General features: G+C 37.5%; 2 protein-coding genes across 2 annotated transcripts in view; one reads left to right on the plus strand and one right to left on the minus strand.

The window, feature by feature from the left end:
• The window catches only part of LOC138995884 (membrane cofactor protein-like), a 72980-nt gene that overhangs the window by 1180 nt on the left and 50792 nt on the right, over window positions 1-21008 (minus strand). The window lies entirely within an intron of this gene.
• Window positions 7708-21008, plus strand: part of LOC138995880 (testis-specific gene 10 protein-like) — a 53685-nt gene continuing 40384 nt past the window's right edge. Inside the window, exons 1-6 of the mRNA XM_070396655.1 lie at window positions 7708-8277; window positions 10788-10911; window positions 11887-12039; window positions 15862-16032; window positions 16122-16199; window positions 17527-17678. Of these exons, the coding sequence (XP_070252756.1) occupies window positions 8153-8277; window positions 10788-10911; window positions 11887-12039; window positions 15862-16032; window positions 16122-16199; window positions 17527-17678 (803 nt within the window). The 5' untranslated portion in view covers window positions 7708-8152. The remainder of the gene's footprint in view (window positions 8278-10787; window positions 10912-11886; window positions 12040-15861; window positions 16033-16121; window positions 16200-17526; window positions 17679-21008) is intronic.

A 21008-nucleotide genomic window follows, 5' to 3' on the forward strand; every position in this document is an offset into this window, starting at 1 on the left:
ATAGCATATTAGGCTTTTATTATATTGGATTGGCTGTTCATATGTCCTCTTGGGAGAGGTGTATATTTTTAGCTCCTCTGCCCATTTTTTGATTGGGTTGTTTGTTTGGTATTGAGTTTTATTAGTTCTTTTCATATTTTGGAAATGAAACCTTTGTCAGAGCTACTATTTGCAAATATCATCTCCATCTGGTGGGCTGCCTCTTTGTTTTGTTGTCGGTTTCTTTGGCTGCGCAGAAGATTTTTAGTTTAATATAGTCCCCTTCATTTATTTTTGCCTTTACTTCCCTTGCTTTTGGGGTCAAGTTCATAAAATTTTCTCTATGACCAAGGTCTGTGGGTTTGGTATCTATATTTTCTTCTCTGTAACTTATTATTTGGGTCTCATATTTAGGCCTTTGATGCATTTTGAGTTAATTTTTGTATACGGGGACAAACTGTAATCCAGTTTCATTTGTTTGCATATGGCCTTCCAGTTTTCCCAGCACCATTTACTTACTTATTTTTAATTTTTAAAAAATATTTTTATTGATTTCACAGAAAAGGGGAGAGGGAGAGAGAGAAAACATCAGTGATGAGAGAGGATCAACCATTGGCTGCCTCCTGCATGCCCCACACTGCAACCCAGACATATGCCCCAACCTGGAATCAAACTGCGACCTCCTGGTTCATAGGTCAATGTTCAGCCATTGAGCTACATAAGCTGGGCGCCAGCACCATTTACTGAAGCAACTATCTTTACTCCATGTGTGTCTGGCTAAATGAATATTGTATCTTATCAAATGCTTTTTCTGCATCTATTGATAAGATCATATGTTTTATATCCTTCCTTTTGTTAATGTGGTATATTACACTGATTGATCTGCATATGTTGAACCACTCTTGTGCCCCTGGAATGAACCCCACTTCTCCATAAATATTGTGTCAATTTACACTGCCACCAGTGATATATAAGAATGCTAAGTATATCCAACTATTTTATCTTTGCCAATGTGATGATTAAAAAATAGTATTCAGTGTTGTTTTAATTTGTATTCTTCTAAATGGTGAGATTGAATATTTTTAAATCTATTTAAAATCCATATATATGAAATATACATATTTTGCCAATTTTTCTACTAGGGTATTTCTTTTCCTTTTTTATTTATAGGAATTATTTATATATTAGGCAAGTCAGCCCTTTGTGATATGGGTAGAAAACATTTTTGTTCATATCCCAAAGCAACAATAAATAGGTGACGAACGGTGACCATATTGGAAAACACAGGCCTAGCGGTAGACTACTTAATTTGCTGCTGACCCAGTGTTTCCTTAGTAGAGTGATTAACAAGAGGATGGGATGGGGTATGTATTTTTTTAAAGGCATGTTTAATATTATAGTTTTATATTTGAAAAACACAAAAAAAGTTTTATAACAAAATTTTAAGAAAGTAAAGCTTGCTGAAATCTTCTCTGCTGGTGTGACAAGGTTAAAAACAATTGAAAATGTATCTAAAAATGTTGTTAATTTTCAAAACTTGTGAGAAATCACAAAGCTGTTTTTTATTATCATTATTATTGTTACATTAAAATATATTTTATTTATTTTAATCTCTATTGTTGAAAGTAATTCATGTCCCCTTTTCCCCCCTCTTCTAGACTGCCCCTGTCCCCCGCCCCAGGCCTTCCTTGACTGAATGCCTCAGTATTATGCCCATTCTTTCCACTGGGTTACCAACAAAGAACATGACTTCGGTCTAGGGACTCCAGTTTCTGAAACTGTAAAACACCAGAATACTCTTCACTTGAACAAGAAGTCAGAAATCAAGATAAATTCATCTCTACACTGAAATTACAGGTTACATTTAATTTATGTATGTATTTCTCAGAATTAATTTGGACTCGGGTGTATTTTAAATTAAGGAGATGGAGAATAAATATTAATTCAGTGCTGGTTTTATGTTTTTTTTATGGGTCTAAAATAATTTCATTTTTATCTTAACCATTTTGACACACATAGATTCAGAGTCAGTGAGTGCAAACTATGTGCCCAGTGTTATATCAGGTGCTTTCAAGTACGTAACCTTACTTCATCCCGGCCTTGTGAAACAGCAATGCTACTTCTATTTTTACCAACATGGAAGCTGAAGTTCCAAGAGGTAAAGAATTATGATACTGGACTAATGAGTGATAGAGCTAGGATTCCTCTGAACTCCCCAGTTAGCTAGGATTCGAACCCAGTTCTCTGAACTGCAAGTTCGGTATTGTTTCTACTCTCCTGGTGCCTGATCTGTGGTGTAGCTCTTAATACATGCCATTTAAGGAAACGGCCTCTTCTAGGAAGAAAGAGTAGACTTACTTTTCCCTATTTTCCCTACTAAGTATAGCTAAAAAACCCTGAACATTATGTATAAAACAACCATAGGACAGTGAGAGGTGAGAAGAAGGAAGTCAGGTTAGGGACCTCAACACACAGTGAATGACACATGCATGAGTTCCTGGATTTTTCTATTTGCTCCACATATTACAGACAGAGTGCTGGAGAAACTGGCACTCAAAACAATAGGTGCAGACAAAGGTTATCAGAAAAGCTGTCTTTTTCTTTAGCCAAAGGACTTGGAAAGGGACAGCCTAGCAAGGCTGACTACTTTTAGACAATAACTGCCTGCCCTAAGCAACACAATGGAAAAAACGATTCCTGCCAGCAAGGGCTAAGTAAGGAGCCTAGACTTCTACCCTTGCCAGGCTGCAGTAAGGAGCTCCAGCTGCACCTCGTAGTCCTCCCCAAGCCCTGCCAACTTCTCCATCCCGACAAGGTGGTATCAAAGAAGAAGGCTGAGTTGAGAACTAAAACTTTTGTGCCCACAAGGCAGTAAGGGCAGTTCCTAACTCTCCACTGCCAGTGGAAACGACATGGGGAGCCTGCACATCAACCCCCAACTGGTAGTACGAGGTGGCCCCTTTCCTCCTGGCTGGAGTGGAGTCAGAGGAGACATAATGCAGAGTTAGGGCTTTTACCATGACCCAATAGTAACAAGCTCACCCACCCACAGTGGCTGTGGAGGACTCGTCAGAGCAGTAACGAGGCATCCCTGTTCTTCCTAGCTGTTGTGGTATCAGCAGAGGCCTAGTGAGGAGCCTGAACTTCCAGTGCATTGAATATAGTAGGTGCTCAAGAAATGTTTGTTAAATACACAGTGAGAGGCAAATACTATAGAGAAGGATCTCTGTGCCATTACTTTATCTCATAGGTATTTCTTTTATGGCACTTAACGTATTTTATTGGTGTTTTCCCAAGTAAACAATAAATTCTCTGAAGGCAGATACCTAACCTGGCTTTGTATCTTTGGAATTTAGCATAGTTCCTGACATATAATCATTGTTCAGTGGGTCTAATACATACATTTTTCCCCTTAAAGGCATTTGGATGTCTTTGCGATAGAAAGGTCTTTTCTTCATTCCTTGATGGTTTGTTTGATAGTGGGCTGGAAAGGAAATTTGTGATCTTCCGCATTAGTCACAAATTTTTGATTGATTTGGTATTTAGCTTAGTCAAGTAAGTTATTGATGCGTTCAAAAGGACTTTTGTAAACAGTTAACATATTTAGGTAACAACAGAAATTTAGTTATAAGGAAGGCCTAATTGATGATACTAATTATTAAAATGAAATAATCTTAAGACCATGGTTTCTTTTCTTAAAGATATAAATATTTGACAGTTTTTCTAATAGCTTGGTTAAAAATCAAAAGTAATTAAGTTCTTTTTTATTTCTTCAGACATATTCACATGGCACAAAATTTATAAAGCAAAAAAAGATAGATAGTTCAGTCTCCTTGCCAGGGAAGCAAACCTACCTTTCTGGTTCCAGTCACCTGGTTGTTCTCAGAAGGGAAGCTAAGGAAATATTTTAATATGATTATTTTCTTTCTAATGATAACAGATTGAAGATCTCCGACAGACAAATCATGGTTTGGAAGATATGTTAGCAAACTCTTGGATAGTGAGGAGGTGGTAAGCAGTCAAATAGACAATTTAACGAGCCACAATGAGCATCTTTGTAAAGAATTGATTAAAATTGACCAACTAGCAGAGCAACTAGAAAAAGAGAAAAGTTTTGTGGTGGATACCCTCAACAAGGAAGCTGAAGAAGCAAAGGTATTAGATTTACCACTGATAGGTTTAAAAAATTGATGTATAATTGACATATAACATTATATTACTTTTAGGTGTACAACATAATGATTACATATATATATTTATGTATATATATAATGATTACATATATATTTATATGTATATTTATATATGTATATATAATGATTACATTTATTTATTTATTTATTTATTTATTTATTTATTAGAGGCCTGTTGCATGAAGATATTCGTGCAATAGGCCTTCCCTTCCCTTGGCTGCTGGCACCAGTTTTCCTTTGGCAACCGGGACCCAGGCCTTCACTCTGGCTGGGCTCCTGCCAGAGCCCCCTCCCCACCCCAGCCGTCAGGCCTCGCGGCTCCGCTGATCCTGGGGCCATGAGGCCTCCCCGCTCTGCTGATCCCGGGGCCCTGAGGCCTTGCTGCTCAGCCGGCTTAGGGGCTGTTTGGCTTCGCTCCACCGCTTGGAGCCTACATATGCAAATTAACCGCCAACAGAGATTTGCATATCACCCTGATTAGCCAGTGGGAAGCGTAGCAAAGGTATGGTCAATTACCCTTTTTGTCTTTTATTAGATTAGATAGGAGATGGATATATATATATGTATATGTATGTATATATATATATATATATTTGAAATGACCACAATCATTCTAGTTAACATCTGACTACTGATGATTTTAATTCTACTTTAAACATCATGTAATTATTAAATGCAATGGAAAAAGTGACATTCTCATATCATTTGAAAGTTTTTTAGATTTGATATTATATTTAAATGTCTGTTCTGGGATTAAATTATATTGTGTCTTACATTTTATTTTAAAAATTTTTGCTAAGATAATTTCCTAAGTAAGATGTAGTAATGATAAAAACTTCAAGCAATAAGAATAATCTGTATACAGCATATTTCTCTTCCTCCCTAATCCTTCTCTCCACACAGATGGCTACCAATATGATACATATATTCCTATTCTTTTTTTCTTTTTGTGTTCACACCCAAAATATATTTTAGACTTTAGAAAAAGATTTTTAAGTCAAAGTTGTATATTTCTAGGTAGTCATGTTGCCAATCTTTTGTTTTATTCCTTTGAGGTTCTCTCCGTGTTTTTAAAATTTGAATAAACTTTATTTTTTAGAGCAGTTTTAAATTCATAGCAAAACAAAGCAGAAGGTACAGAGATTTCCCATATACTCCCTGCTCCCATACATGCATAGCCTCTCCCATCATCAACATCCCGCACCAGAGCGGTACAGTTGTTACATTGATGAGCCTGCGTTGACATGTCATTATTACCCAGCGTCCACAGTTTACATTAAGGTTCACTCTTGGTGTTGTCCATTCTGTGGTTTTGGACAAATGTAAAATAACATTTATTTATCCACCATTATACTATCAAACAGAGTAGTTTCACTGCCCTAAAAATCCTCTGTACTTCGCCTCATTTTGATTCTTGTTTAGGAAGGCTTTCTCATTTCAAGAACTACAAGACTATTTTCTGGTTTTCTTTTAATACTTTTTAATAATTTTTAAAAAGTGTTAATCCTCTGGGATTTCTTCTTGTTCTATGAATTAGGGCTAACTAGCCCTTTCCTTAGTCACTGACTTGAAGTGCCGTTTTAGCAGCTACTGAATTCACACATGTGTGTGGCTAAAAATTCTGTACTGTTTGGTTTCATTGATTCATGTGCCACTACTACCTTATTTTAATTACTGTAGCTCTGTGACATTTTGATAACATTTCAATTCTTGATTGAGTTTCTATTAGTACTCTGCCGTGAAATTTAGAAACTGAGGATTTCAACACTATTATAAAGTGGAGACAGTTTCGTTTCTCATTGCTGATGGTTTATAAGGAAGACATAGAGTGGATTTGAAAGCTGAAAAGCAACCTATTGAATTTTTAACGTGCTTATTTGACTTGATTTCATTAGGTACCAAATTAGTAAATGTGTCTGTAATAAGGCAGTTTCCCCCAAAGCTAATTGTCATTACATGTTATTTCTTAAACATCCTTTTAATGTACTACTGGTAGCATATGATAAAAACAATTAAATGATTAGGCTGAGAACATGAGTGTTACTGAAGGTATTATTTGTTACAGTAATATAAGAGCCCAGTTAATGAACTTGAGGATGGTGTTTATATGCAGTAACCTCACTTATTTAGAAAGGGTAAGTAAGTTTAAATTAGTGGAAAGTCTGAATAATGGTATATTTAAATATGTGAAGTTTACTACTTTCATGTAAGGACACAGTCTTTTTTAACAATGCTGCCTTGAGGAGGTTCTTAGAACTACTTGAGAGAGTAGGTAAGAATGGTATGCTTTTAACTTGTGAATTTTATTTATCTTGTCATGGATGCTACTAAAGTATTTGAAGGACGCTGAAAAGCAGCTTGAGGAATACAAGATGGCTGCAGCTTAGCTGGAGACTGCGTGCACCCGCTCCCAGCACAGTGCAGAGCAATCAACTTGAAAAACTTGAAGTGTAGCTGATCTGAAATATATCTCAGGAGCACTGAAGAAGCCACAAAGAGACTGGTAAGAGGAGCACAGACATGGAAAGGGAAAGCCCCTCTCGAGCAGGTGTGGCAGCTGAGGCCAGAGGGATATTGCAGCTGGAAAGCTCCCTCTGCCTGGGAGTGTGGGGTCTCAACCCCACACAGGGCTCCCCGACTCAGAGTGAGAGACAGGAAGAAGAGCCCGTGAAGCATTGGGCAGAGGGAATCAGAGGGATTCTGTCTGCCTGGGAGACTTGGACCTCACCTTTTAAGTGAAGAAGTGCTCCTGTTGTTAGCAGCCCCAGCCAGAGAAGTTGGTTCTAGACTCCAACTGCTACACAACCATGTTTGGGTCCAGCAAAGAAGTCTATGGCCTGCACCAGAAGTAACTTTTAGAGACCCTCTATTTTCTGGAAAGGCATTGGGCAGAGCCCTAGTCAGTGACTAAACTGTGTGGATTGGGGAAAAATGGAACAGTCTCTCCCACCTTGAGTACAAGGTCAGAGTACCTCCCCCCACCTGTGGAGCCACCATTCTTGCCCTGTCCTGCTGGGGACAGGAGCAGTGCAGGTCTGGGATTTTTAGCCTGCACTGTAGGGTTTGGAGCCCAAGCAGAACTGGGAATTTGGGCCCTGCTTCACTGAGAACAGCCTCATAGAAATCAGAGTTGCATGCAGAGTTGATTTTCTGCTTGGTTTAGTGGCTCAGGGTCATTGTTGCTGTGCAGAGCTGGGATTTTTGGACTGTCACTGGGGAGGCTTCTGTCAGGGAGACAGATGGAACTAGAGTTGGAGACTGTGGCTGAGACAGGGGTTTGGCTTTGAAGCAGGGACTGATTTCCCTTCACTGAGTGCCTGGCTGTGTAATCCCCAAGCAGGGGGCGTACTAGCCTGAGTTAGGCTCACCTGGGTTAATCCTACAGACCTTTTTCATAAGGCTCTGCAGGAAGACCAAGCAACCTCAGGGGAGAGGCAGAATAGCTGACAGGTGGAGGGGGCCTCAGGGAACCTCTGTCTGACCACAGATATGCCCTGACCTATAAGCTTGAAGAAGCCAACCCATTACACAGGTTGACCCGCCCCCCGCCCCCTACCTCCATCCCAGGTCTAGTAGACACAGACACAAACAGAAAACAGAGTGATAGCTATAGACAGGTAGCCCAAGGCCAGTGACCTTTATCTGAAACCCACCCAAGAGGACCCAGAATCAACACAACTAGTGATGGGCTTCAGACCACACCAGAGCTGACCCAACTAGACACACAAATGGCACACACAAAGAGGGATCTCAGGCTCCAGACCCTCGGGGAACAACCTCACCTGAGGGGGGAGGGGAGGGCAGCGCCTGCACAGTGTCTCCTACATGGTGATCAGGTTTACCTCTATAGACAACCAGCTTGAAGGGTTAATGATTGTGTCGCTGAGCCTAACAAGACACGTCAAGACTGCACCTGCACAGCAGTTTACATGCCATGGTTGGGTTGAGACTCATAGCCAGCCTGACAGTTGATCCCACCCATGAACAGGCCAACAGCAACCAAGACCCAATTACAACAAGAGGGCCCAAATAACCTACACAGAAGACATTCCCAAGAGCAGCCAACTCAGGAGTTCAAGGAGACTGCACCACTGAGCCCTGGCCGGTATGGTTCAGTTGATTAGGTGTCATCCCATGCACTGAAAGGTTGCCGATTCGATTCCCCATCAGGGAACAGTCCTGGGTTGTGGGCTTGATCCCTGCTAGGTGGACCAAAACATCTCACGTCGATGTTTTCTCCCTCTCCCTTTATCTCTCTCTAAAGGTTAATTACCTTCTTTTTTTCCCCTTTATTGAATAAGATATTACAAATGTGTCCTTATCCCCCCAATGTCCCCTGATCCCCCCAATTCTGCCCTCACCCCCACGCCCTGTTGTCCACATCCATCACTTATGCTTATATGCATGCATACAAGTCCTCAATTACCTTCTTTAAAAAAAAAAAAGCAGGAGGATAGTTGAAGGGAACTTTGGGACAGTATGAAACATAACATCCACATCATAGGGGTACTAAAAGGAGAAAAAAGTAAGCAAGTGAAAGAGAACCTGTTTGAAGAAATGACAGAAAACTTCCCTAGCCTGATTCAGGAAAATATCACACAAGTTCAGGAAGCACAGAGAGTCCCAATCAAGATGAACCCAAACAGACCCACACCAAAACCATCACAATTAAAATGGCTAAGGTTAAAGACAAAGAGGAAATCTTAAAGGCAGCAAGAGAGAAATAGTCATTCATCTATAAGGGAGTTCCCATAAAGCTCTTAGCTGATTTCTCAACAGAAACATTTCAGGCCTGGAGGGATTATCATTAAGTATTCAAAGTAATGAAAAGCAAGTACCTGCAATCAAGACTGCTCTATCCAACATGACTATAATTTGAAATCAAAGATGAAATAAAGTGCTCCCCCCTCCAAAGTGCATGCACACACACACAACTACTACTACCACCCCCCTCTCTCCCTTAGGTAAACATAAAGAGGTAGTGTATCTTTTCTTTTGTAAAATATTCACTGTCTGCATGTTTTTATTTTTAAGTGGCTTACTGTTTTGATGCTCTCTTTCCAGTTAAATCAGCTCAAATATTTAAAATCCAAGTATTTTCTTTTTGGCTCGATTTTCAGATTGAGTTCACTTGCCAACAAAATAATATGATAGTATTGGAAGATACAATAGGAAGATTTAGATTTGTAAGTACATTTTTCTTAAATAGATGTTAAGGAATAATTTTTATTTTGTTAGTATAGTAAAACTACAAAAAATTGTACATATGTTTTGACTCTCATGAATTTTGTGAGCAATAAAAAATGTTTGTGTTCTACAGTCAGCCCTTTCTGCCAGGTGCACAAGGGTACTCCCATCTGTAAGAGCAATGCTGTTCTTGCTTCGTGTCATCATTACTCCTAGAGGTGGAAGAACTTTTGGTTGTTTTTTTTTAATGCCCTTAGCTGTTAATTGATTTAGAATGATAACTGAGTAATTTAACTCTCAAAATATAACACGAGTTTGTCTACACATTAACTTTTTTAAAAAATATATTTTATTGATTTTTTACAGAGAGGAAGGGAGAGGGATAGAGAGTTAGAAACATCGATGAGAGAGAAACATCGACCAGCTGCCTCCTGCACACTCCCCACTGGTGATGTGCCTGCAACCAAGGTACATGCCCTTGACCGGAATCGAACCCGGGACCTTTCAGTCCGCAGGCCGACGCTCTATCCACTGAGCCAAACCGGTTAGGCTACACATTAACTTTTATTCTTAGTAATAAATTTCTGTAAGTCAAAATTTTAGTTTAATTCTAAGTAATATGTTTTCTTTAACAATGTGAAATGAAAACTGCTCTGTTTAGACATTTTAATGTTATTATTTAAAATATTTAAAACACCTCTGTAAATATATTTGTCATTTCCTCCCAATATAGCTTTGGTAAAATAAATGTTGTGAAAGAAATGTTTCCAGCATTAATTTACCCATCCCTTGAATACTTAGTGAAAAAAAACTTAGTTGCTATACAAGTTATTCTAAGTAAATTAATTTTACTTTTAGGTTTTGTAACCATATTTGTGGACATTTCTGGCCTCTCTGAAATTTCTTTACCATTTTTTCTTCAAAATTATTGAGTAAATTTAGGGGTATGTTTAGTTTAATAACAATATAGAACATTTCGGGAGGGGAGGTAAGAGATCAACCAAAGGACTTGTATGCATGCATATGAGCATAACCAATGGACACAGACAGTAGGGGGATGAGGACATGTGCTGGGGGGTGGGAGCAGCCAGGGAGAGGTCAGTGGGGGAAAAAGGAGACTTATGTAACACTATAAACAATAAAGAATTTAAATTAAAAAATAATGTCAAATGTTATGTCACAATAAAAAAATATATAGAACATTCAGAAATGCTGGAGAAGAAAGATATCTAACTGCTTTTTAAAAATTATGATTTTTAAAAATTATTTTCAAAACTCACCACATTTATTGTTTTTAAGGATTCTTTTTGTGTTCGACTTCATGTAGTAAATGATGCTGAAGTTTAGCTTGAAATAATGGCCTAATTTTTTCCTTCCTGGCAAGATAATTTTAGAGATTGAAAAAGCACAAAATAAATCTCCTTCCAGACTTGATTCCTTTGTCAAGACTTTAGAAGCAGACAGAAATTACTACAGGAGTGAAGCTCAAAATTTGAGAAAGATGATCAAAAGTACATCTGAAGGTCCAAGCCGCCCGTCTCCATCTTCTCGGGTAGGTTTTGGAAAGTTATAAATAAATATTTTGGAGTTTGTTGCTCAAAGACTGACTTCTATTCTTTGGCTTATCTGGAAGTAATTCAGGTTGATTAGCATGACTTGCTATATCAAAGAGAGGTCTCTTTGATGGACAGTGGATCATTGAAATTGGTTCTCTATTCCTAGCATTTGTCATGGTTGGGAGGTAATCAGACAAATGTGGAGCAATTTTGGGGGAAATTGTTTAAAAGAGGGGTAATTTGGCCTGGGCCAGCTAGCTCAGTTGGTTTGAGTGTCATCCCTATACACTAGGGTTGTGGGTTAGATCTCCTGTCAGGGCACATATAAGAAGCAACCAATGAATGCATTAAATGGAACAACAGATTGATCTCTCCCTCCCTGCCTGCCTCTCTCTCTCTTTCTCTCTCTTTCCCTCTCTCTCTCCTTCCATCCCTCTACCACTCCCTCTTTTCTCTCTCTCTAATACCAATCAATCAATCAATACAAATTTAAAAGAGATGAATTTTAAACTTTCTTTCATCATTTCCTTACCTTATATAGTCATTAGAGGCCCGGTGCTTGACATTTGTGAAGGGCGGGGGGGTGATCCCTCAGTCCGGCCTGTGCCCTCTTGCAGTCCGGGACCTCTCGGGGGATGTCCACCAAGGGGTTCTTAGTGCTGTGTGAGGCAGGAGAGGCTCCCACCGCCGCTGCTCTCGCCAGCCATCAGCCGGGCTTCTGGTTGAGTGGCGCTCCCCCTGTGGGAGCGCACTGACCACCAGGGGGCAGGTTCTGCATTGAGCATCTGCCCCCTGGTGGTCAGTGCAAGTCATAGCGACTGGTCGTTCCACCCTTAGGTTGATTTGCATATTAGGGTTTTATTATATAGGATGTTTGCTTAAGTGGAGACTGTGTACTGCCATCAGTAGTACTTTTCTATTCATACTACAGGTCAAAGAAGAATTTCAAATTTCTTATATAATAATTGTAGGGCACAAACTGTGATGTAGAGCTTTTGAAGAAAAGAGACCGTGAAGAACTTAAATGCATGCTGGAAAAATATGAGCGTCATTTGGCAGAAATTCAGGATAATATCAAGACTCTTACATCTGAGAGAGACAAGACCTTCCTTCTTTATGAACAGGTAAAGTTGTTTATAAGGAAACAATATATGTAAGTAATAACAGTTAATTGTAGAGACATATAAGTCTTTGGGTGTGCTTAAGTCTGCCAATCAAATTAATTTGTCATTTGGAAATACCTTTGTTTTTAAGATATTTTTAATGAAATGTAATATATTTCCAATACAGTATATGTGCACACACACATATATATAATATCCCCATGCCCATAAAAGATTGGGGATTAAAAAATGCTAACATATCATTTTGATAGACTATCAGTCACTTTAAAAACTGCCATATAATTTGTTTAATTTCAGAGAGTAAAACCAGTTTGTAGTTTCTCTATTTTTAGCTTAAAATTCATTTCTTCACTCAGCAGATATTAAACTCCATACATTACCAACATCATTTCATTTAAAATATCAAATTTTATTAAGAATTACAGCAAGTTTGTGCAGGTTATGAGCTTGCTACTCAAAGGGAATAAAGTGATAAGATGCAGATACTGTGTTTTTTTTTTTAAGTTTTAGAGTTTGCCTCAGTGGATTTTACTTTAATTTGAAGTCAAGGTTAATAATCTGTATTTAAATAACCAAAGTGACTTTGGATACCATGATTGTATGGCCTATTTGCTTCATATTATATATGAGGAGGTAGGGCTACTAATAAGGTTAACTTATTTGCCCAAGAACAGCAGGATTCAGGGTCCAAATTTTCTGACTCCTATTTGGGTCTGCTCTTTGCCATTTAGTTAAGCTTGTTGAAGATGAATTGGCCCACGTGGAAATGGATTATTCTAATATAATAAAACCCTAATATGCAAATTGACCTAAGGCCGAATGACCAGTCACTGTGACACACACTGACCACCAGGGGGCAGATGCTCAATGCAGGAGCTGCTCCCTGGTGGTCAGTGCGCTCCCACATGGAGAGCACCGCTCAGCCAGAAGCTGGGCGGTGGCGGGAGCCCTAAGGACCCCTTGGGGGATGTCCGCCTGCTGGCTTAGGACACAGGCTAGGCTGAGGGACCATCCCCCTCCAGTGCACAAATATCATGCACCGGGCCTCTAGTATCTTAATATATAAAATAAATGCCCAGTGTATACTATGTCATAGCATGGAATCCTTTTGGTTAAATCACAGTACTGTTTACTTTCTAATCTTAGTCTTGTTCATTTCTTTTTCTTCTCAGCATTTTAATAAGATTTTATTATATTTAAAATGTTAAACATTATATTAGCTATTTAATGGATATTCTCTTCTATAATTAGCTTTCTTATTTGTAGTTTGAGCAGTTTAAAAAGCACTTCTACCACTTCTAAGTGTGTAGGTGATTACTTTGCTTTGATTAGAACTCCTGGGTGTCTTTCTGTGCCATGAAACCTGAGCCAATGTATGTGTGCAGGATTATAAGACCACTGCTGGGGGGCAGGAAAGTCCCTTAATGAGAAGCCTGTGTGCATTAGTGTAAGGTGTGAGATTATTTTACTGAAACCTCTGCCTTGTAAATCCTTTTCTTGCATATAGTATAAGTGATTTTCAAATCGTTGCCATATTCCTTTTCTTCAGACAATTTTATGTTGAGATTTGAAGTGTAGAATAGTTAATGAAAAGCTGCTGTGATCCATCCCACTGCCTCCTTAAGCCATGGAGTACCATGGAGCACAGTTTAAAACATTCACAGACATTGTTTTCTATGTTGGCAATCTAGTTAGGAGATAAAGTATATTGCCTTGTATTTATTTTTTGTTATTTTAGTGTAAATAGTCTAGGACCGTGGTTGGCAAACTGCAGCTTGCAAGCCACGTGCGGCTCTTTGGCCCCTTGAGTGTGGCTCTTCCTAAGCCTTAGGAGTACCCTAATTAAATTAGTAACAATGTACCTACCTATATAGTTTTAAGTTTAAAAAATTTGGCTCTCAAAAGAAATTTCAATCGTTGTACTGTTGATACTTGGCTCTGTTGACTAATGAGTTTGCCGACCACTGGTCTAGGAGATATTGTAAAAAGAAAATAAGTGGATATTTTTATTTATGGTGATTAAGGAAATCTTTCCTAGACTCAGTAGAGTTTGAGTACTGAGGGATGGATGAATGGGGTTGGATTTGGCCTATGTGCCAGTGTAGTTTACCAGCTTCTGGACTATATAGAGAAGGCTGTTCATTGGGCCTTACAAAGGGTTTATACTTTGCTTTATAAGCAATAGGCAGTTTATATTTTTAAAGCAGAAGAAATATGACCAAAGCCACAGTTTTACAATTTCAACAATTTTGTATTATCTCATACATCTTTATATGTTATCTTCTTTATTACAATCTCTCCTTTAAAAGAGCTGGGTGAGGGAGAAAACATGGACTTTTTAGAAGGCTGTTACAGTTGTCCATGGGAGGCATTAGGAACTAAGCTAGAATGCTAACAAGGAAGACTTGACAAGATTTGATTTAAGCAAAAGGGGGGATGAATAGAAATGTTTGAAGTTCTGTTTTGAGTGACTGAAGAATTATGATAATAGAAAAAGAATGAGGAAAGTCATTGATGGAAAAGATGTGTTTGGTTTCAGAAAGATGGAGGACATTCAGGTATTAATTGCCATCAGGTAGTAAGAAATGTGGGACTGGAGTGGGGAGAAAAGCAAGAGCTGAATAGGTAAATTTATAAGTCACCTGCTTAGAGGTAAGTTTTGAGCCTTCAGAGTGGGTGAAGTCTCTGAATGAGAGCTAGGGAAGTTTTATTCAATGATAGAGGAAACTATGAAAGAAGACAGGAAACTAAGGCAGAACTATGGTATAAGACCAAGGGAGGAAGTAATTTCAAGGATTGTGTTGAAGACAATGTCAAATGTTGCCAAAATATCAAGAACAGGAACTGAGAAAGAACCATTAGATTTGATGAGGTCCTTAGTTAAGGACCTGCGAAGTGATGGGTGTGGGAGCCAAGTTAGAGTGGGATGAGGAAGTGTGTAGTAAGGAACAAGCCATGGTAGAGACACTTAAGTGAGAGAAAAAGATAGTCATAGGATGGTAAATGGACACAAGAGGAGTAAGTGACAGTTTTCCAAGATATGAGAGCTCTTTGCATGGTTGAAGGCAGGGGAGAAAGAGCCAGGGGAGAGAGTGCTATTTGAAGTGAGTGGAAATAATCATAGTTGAGTCAGGGATATCTTAGAAGACACTTCAGGAGATGAAGTCCAGAAATCGGGTGAAGGCTTATGGAAATTGGGAAGTAATTTATCTTCCTCTGAGACTTGGAGACTAGCTGAATAGATAGTAATTACAATTGGGAGGAAGGAAAATAAGGACTTAAGCCACAAGGTAGGAAATATAATCATCTGCAAATGTAGAATAGATTTGAAACTGAGGATGGTTGAACAGTATGTAGAGAATATGTTGGGTTGTCAGTAAGGATTGGTGGGCCTTTCTGTCAAGGTAAAGGTAGCTAGGAATGACTACGGTATGTACACTTATGTAGAGAAAAACTAGAACACTATGGTAATATTTTTTAAATCAGTATTCTACCTGAATTGTACTGAATTCATGTTTATATCACAAAGTGAATAGAGTATACCATATGTATTTCTTAGTAAATAATTTTCTCTTGCATTGACTGCCTCCAAATTAATTAAAACATTTTTTTGTGTGTGTGAAGCAAACTTCTATTTGTATACATCCATTTGCATTTTGGGGGCATCTCTGGTATTTATTTGTATAAAGTCAAAATGATGCCATTATCCTACTCCATGCATATTGATAATAGGTTTGGATTTTAACTGACTGGATATAAGATAGCTATATTTATGTTTGTTCTAAAGCTTGTTAACTAGGAGTCTACCTATTTAAATAATAGGCACAGGAAGAAATTGCTCGACTTCGACGAGAAATGATGAAAAGCTGTAAGCCTCCAAAATCAACAACAGCACATGCCATCCGCCGCCGAGTGGAGACTGAAAGAGATATAGCCTTCACTGATTTACGAAGAATGACCACAGAACGAGATAGTCTGAGGGAAAGGCTAAAGGTTTGAAAGAGTTTTATCTATAGGAACATGTGTGAAATTCAGTGCAGTGACATTGAAAGCACTGTGTTTTGTTTATGTTTTTTAACCAGATTGCCCAAGAGACAGCATTTCATGAGAAAGCTCACTTGGAACAAAGGATAGACGATCTGGAGTGTACAGTTCCTAATGTAAAGAAAAATCACTTTTGCACTTTTCCCATAAACTGTCAGTGGCTTTCCCCCTTTCCTTTTTTTTCTATGTTCAGAGAAGTTATTTTATTGTTCTAACTAAGGTTTGTAATCCTAAAATATTGAAGGTGGTATATCTGGTGTAAATTGTCAATTCTTTGTTGTTTATTTTCTTTTAAAAATGTGAGCAAAATCTTTTTTATGTTAGATTGCAGAGTGAGTTCTTTTTAAAAAAATAATTAGGGCTGCATTCTCAGAGATTTTAGCAATTTTTTCATCTCCCTGTTTCATTAAAGATAACAATACCAGATGCGGGGAATCTGGATTATTCTACCTAAAGAGTAGCTAGGATAGAAAAAATGATGAAATAAAAATTAAAGAGAAAAATATATGTAATGAATTTAAATGCGAAGCATCACCTTGTTTTAGTAATCAAAGATTTGAGATACTGTGAATATACATTTGAGATAGTATGACTATATAAACAATTAAGAGAATTTGATTTTCTGTTACCAAATTTAATTAAATATGTTTATAAATGTATCTGTATTATGCTGTTATAATTGTAACTGAACAAATAAATGGAGGTTTGGCTGCCTGGCTCAATAAAAGCCAAATTTGTGAGACAGGTGCTCATGCAAAAGGAAAGGGCTTTTATTCAGGAGCCACACGACCTGGGAGAATGGCAGACTCCCATCCGAAAGACCAATCTCTCTTCCTGCTCAAGCCCGGGGTTCTGGCAGGGATAGGAAGGGGATGGCTTTTTTTTTTTCCTATCTAATTATCTTGGTAACTTTTGGTGTGTTTGGGGCCCATGCATTCATTTTCTAGCTTGTGTTGTACTTGGGTTCTATCCATTCATATTTCTAGCTTTTGGTGCCTGGGATCCTTTCCATTATTATTTCTAGCTTTTGGTGGTTCAGTGTAAGAACCTCTCCCTGCTGCCATCTTGGCCAATGGGGGAGAATCTATTTAACATAATGACTAAAAATAATGATAATAATAATAATAATAATAACAGATGGGGAAAAACGATTTTTTTCATAATTCCATTTTATATCTATAATTAATGTTGAGCAACAAATAAGTCATTTCTGCAAATAGATATGTATGCTAAAGTCAAATTGAACCAGATTGAAAATGTAGATGGATATACTATTCTTGGTCCTACTCCACAATACTTTGTCCATATAGCCTTCACAGTATTCAAGTCTAATCATTGTATGAATCTTGTCATATGCCAGTTTTTACAAAGAGAGGATGTCTCTTTAGGAAGATCATTAAGACTTTTAGTGATGGCAGTAACCTTGTCATTCTCCTTGTATAGCTTGATGATGAACTTATGGAACAAATGTCAACTATGACTTTGACGAAGAAAACAATAACCACTGTGGGAAAAGAAATGAAATCACTAGCAAGAAAGGCAATAGATACAAAAAGTGAACTTGGCAGACAAAAAGCAGAGAATAATTCTTTGAGGTAAACTAAATTGCCTTTGAACAACTAATAGTTTATTATAAATAACTCTGCTTTTTGTAGTGTACAGTGGGGCCTTGACTTACAAGTGTCCCAACTAACGAGTTTTTCGAGATACGAGCCTTCTCTTGGCCGATTTTTTGCTTTGAGTTGCGAGCTAAAATTCGGGTTACGAGCCAGCTTCAGATACCCCACCGCTAGTTGGCGCAGCGAACGTCACAGTGAACGCCACAACATCAGCCCAGCATCACCTGTCTCACTCGTTCACTTTTTGATTTGACATACGAGTAATTTGAGCTCCGTCACGGAACGAATTAAACTCGTAAGTCAAGGCCCCACTGTATTTTATAATGGTAATTACGTTATTTGTTGACTTGAATTTTGGGGAGGATTATTATGAAACAGTTGTAGAAAACTCAGCATACATTGATTTCCCCAAGATCAATCACAGATTGATAATGCCACACTTACCGAGGACTCAAACTTTTAGTAGTCTCAATCTTCCATTTGGAGAAAACCTCAATGTTTAACAAAAATAGCTTCTACAAAGCCACCCTGGGTACAAGCATGATTGACTTTGGTATTTGATTGTTAATTTACCTTTATAGCTTAAACTATGTTCTGTGGTCTGAACAGTGTAAGAAGACATAAAGCACAGGTTTTACAGGAGCTTAGCAAAGGGGTGGTTTAGAATATAATAAAAAGTCATAGAGAAATAGGAACATGTAATGGAACTTATTAACTGAATGTCAAGTACTGTGCTTAGCACTTCCTACATACTGATATGGTAGCAGGAGAATTTCCAGGCAATAAGTGCAAGTGAATAAGTTTTTGAAGACCTCCATGCTAGTGGTTTTGTTTTACTTTTAGTATCTGTTGATGTGAAAAACGGAATTTCTATAGATTCAGTAAGGTTGAATTTCAGTGCATCTATGAACATTTGAAAAATAGTAATTCATGTGAGTGTGAAACAAATTACTAAGTTACAGAGAATACTTGGTTTACATGAGTTCCTGGAGTCTTTGATCTTTCAAGGGTCTATGGTGCATACATTGGAGTCACTATCAGGATAGAAATTGACTCGTTGTCTTCCCTTCATTTTTTTTTTTAAGTTGCTGCTTAAAAGGATATTGCAATCTTAGGTAAAATTTAAAAAGTAATAAAATAAAACAATCTCAACAAAAAGCCCTTGGAAAATAGAGAAAAGTGTAAAGAAAATTTAAATCACCCACGATTCCATAACCCAGGGAAGACTTTTATTAATGTAGGTCTGTTTCTAACCAGAGATATTTTTATCTCTATGTAATAAGCTTTCTATGTAATTGACATCATATTGAGTGATATATTTAAGTGATTTCACTTAATTGTATACAATAAGCATTTTCCCATGTCATTAGAGATTTTTCGAAAGTCTTTTTGTAGTTTATTAAAATATTTTAACAGATAGATATATAATTGGAGATTTTTTGATGTACATTTGTTTTTTTGTTTGTTTTTTAAATTAATTTTAAGTATAAACATATTTTTTAAAAAATATTTTTATTGATTTCAGAGAGGAAGGGAGAGAGAGAGAGAGAGAAACATCAGTGATGAGAGAGAATCACTGATCGGCTGCCTCCTGCACGCCCCCCACTGGGGATCGAGCCTGCAACCTGGGCATGTACCCTTGACCGGAATTGAACCCAGTACCCTTCAATCCACAGGCCGACGTTCCATCCATTGAGCCAAATCAGCTATGGTGGTGTACATTTGTTTTTAATAGTATTATTGAAGTATATTTGACAATACGTTTCAAATTTATTTGTTTGGTTTTTGTTTTTTTGTTAATTCTCACCCAAGGATATTTTTCCATTGAATTCATTTTCAGAGAGAGAGAGGAAGGGAGGGGAGAAACGTCAGTGTGAGAGAGATACGTGGATTGGTTGACTCCCGCAGGTGCCCAGGCTTGAGTTGGGGATTAAGCCTACAACCAAGGTACGTGCCCTTGATCAGAATTGAACCTGTGACCCTTTAGTGTGTGGATTGATGCTCTGTCCATTGAGCCAAACTGGCTATTGCAAACTGCACATATTTAAAGTGTTCAGTTTGGTCAGTTTTGAGATATATATGTACCCGTGAAACCATCACCACAATCAGGATAGTGGCCCTAACCATCACTCCCAGTAGTTTCTCATGCCCTTCTGTAATCTCTCCCATACCTTGCTAATCCCTAGGCAACCATTGATTTGCTTCTGTCATAGAAATTTGTATTTTGAAAAAGTGTTATATAAATGAAATCCTACAGTATATATTCTTTTGTCAGGCTACTTTTATTCACCATAATTATTTTGAGTTTTATTCATGTTGTCGCATATAATCAAGAGTTTGTTTCTGTTTATCACTGAGTAATATTCCATTGCGTGGGTAGTAGACATTTTGGTTGTTTGCAATTTGGGGCTAAAACAAAACTATTATGAATGTTCTTATATGAGTCTTTGTATGGATGTAAGTTTTTATTTCTCTTGGATAAATAACTAAGAGTAGATAGAATAACTAAGCCATATGATGGATATATGTTTAACTTTTAAAGAAACCATAAACTGTTGTATTGTTTTGTTCTAACAGTTTTATAGTTTCAGCTCTTACATTTAGATCTATGACCCTTTTTTGAAGTAATGTTTACTAGTATGTAAGGTCTGAGATTAAAAGTAGAGGTTTGTTTTTGTATATGGGTATCCATTGCTTCTTACTTGTTAAGATTACCCGTTCACCCTTTAAATTGCCTTGGCATCTTAGTGAAAAATTGACTGACCATATATGTGTGAGTCTATTTCTGAACTCTATTCTGTTTCATTGATCTGTTTTTCCATCTTTATGTTGATACCACTCTGTCTTGATAATTGAAGCTTTATAATAAGTCTTAACTGTAAGTCTGTAAGACTTTCCGTAAGTCTAACTTTATTCCATTTTTAAATTGTTTTGACTGTCCTAGGCCCTTTACATTTCCATATAAATTTTAGAATAATATTTATTAGAATCATTCATCTACAAAATGTTTATTGGGATTTTGATGAGAATCATGTTGAGCCTATAGATAAATTTTGGAAGAATTGTTGAACATATTGAGCTTTTGATCCATAAACACAGAATATCTCTCCATTTATTTAGGTCTTTAAAAATTTCTCTCAGCGGTGTTTTATAAATATTCAGTGCACAAATATTTCACACCCTTTGTTATATTTACATCTAAGTATTTCATATTTTAATGCTATTATAAATTTAAGTTTCCTATTGCTTTTTGCTAGTATATAGAAGCAAAATTTACTTTTGTATATTGCTCTTGTATTTTTTAAT

This window comes from Myotis yumanensis, unplaced genomic scaffold, assembly GCF_028538775.1.
Source record: "Myotis yumanensis isolate MYYU_CA2020_CCGP unplaced genomic scaffold, mMyoYum1.0.hap1 SCAF_17, whole genome shotgun sequence".
In the NCBI taxonomy this organism is placed as follows: domain Eukaryota; kingdom Metazoa; phylum Chordata; class Mammalia; order Chiroptera; family Vespertilionidae; genus Myotis; species Myotis yumanensis.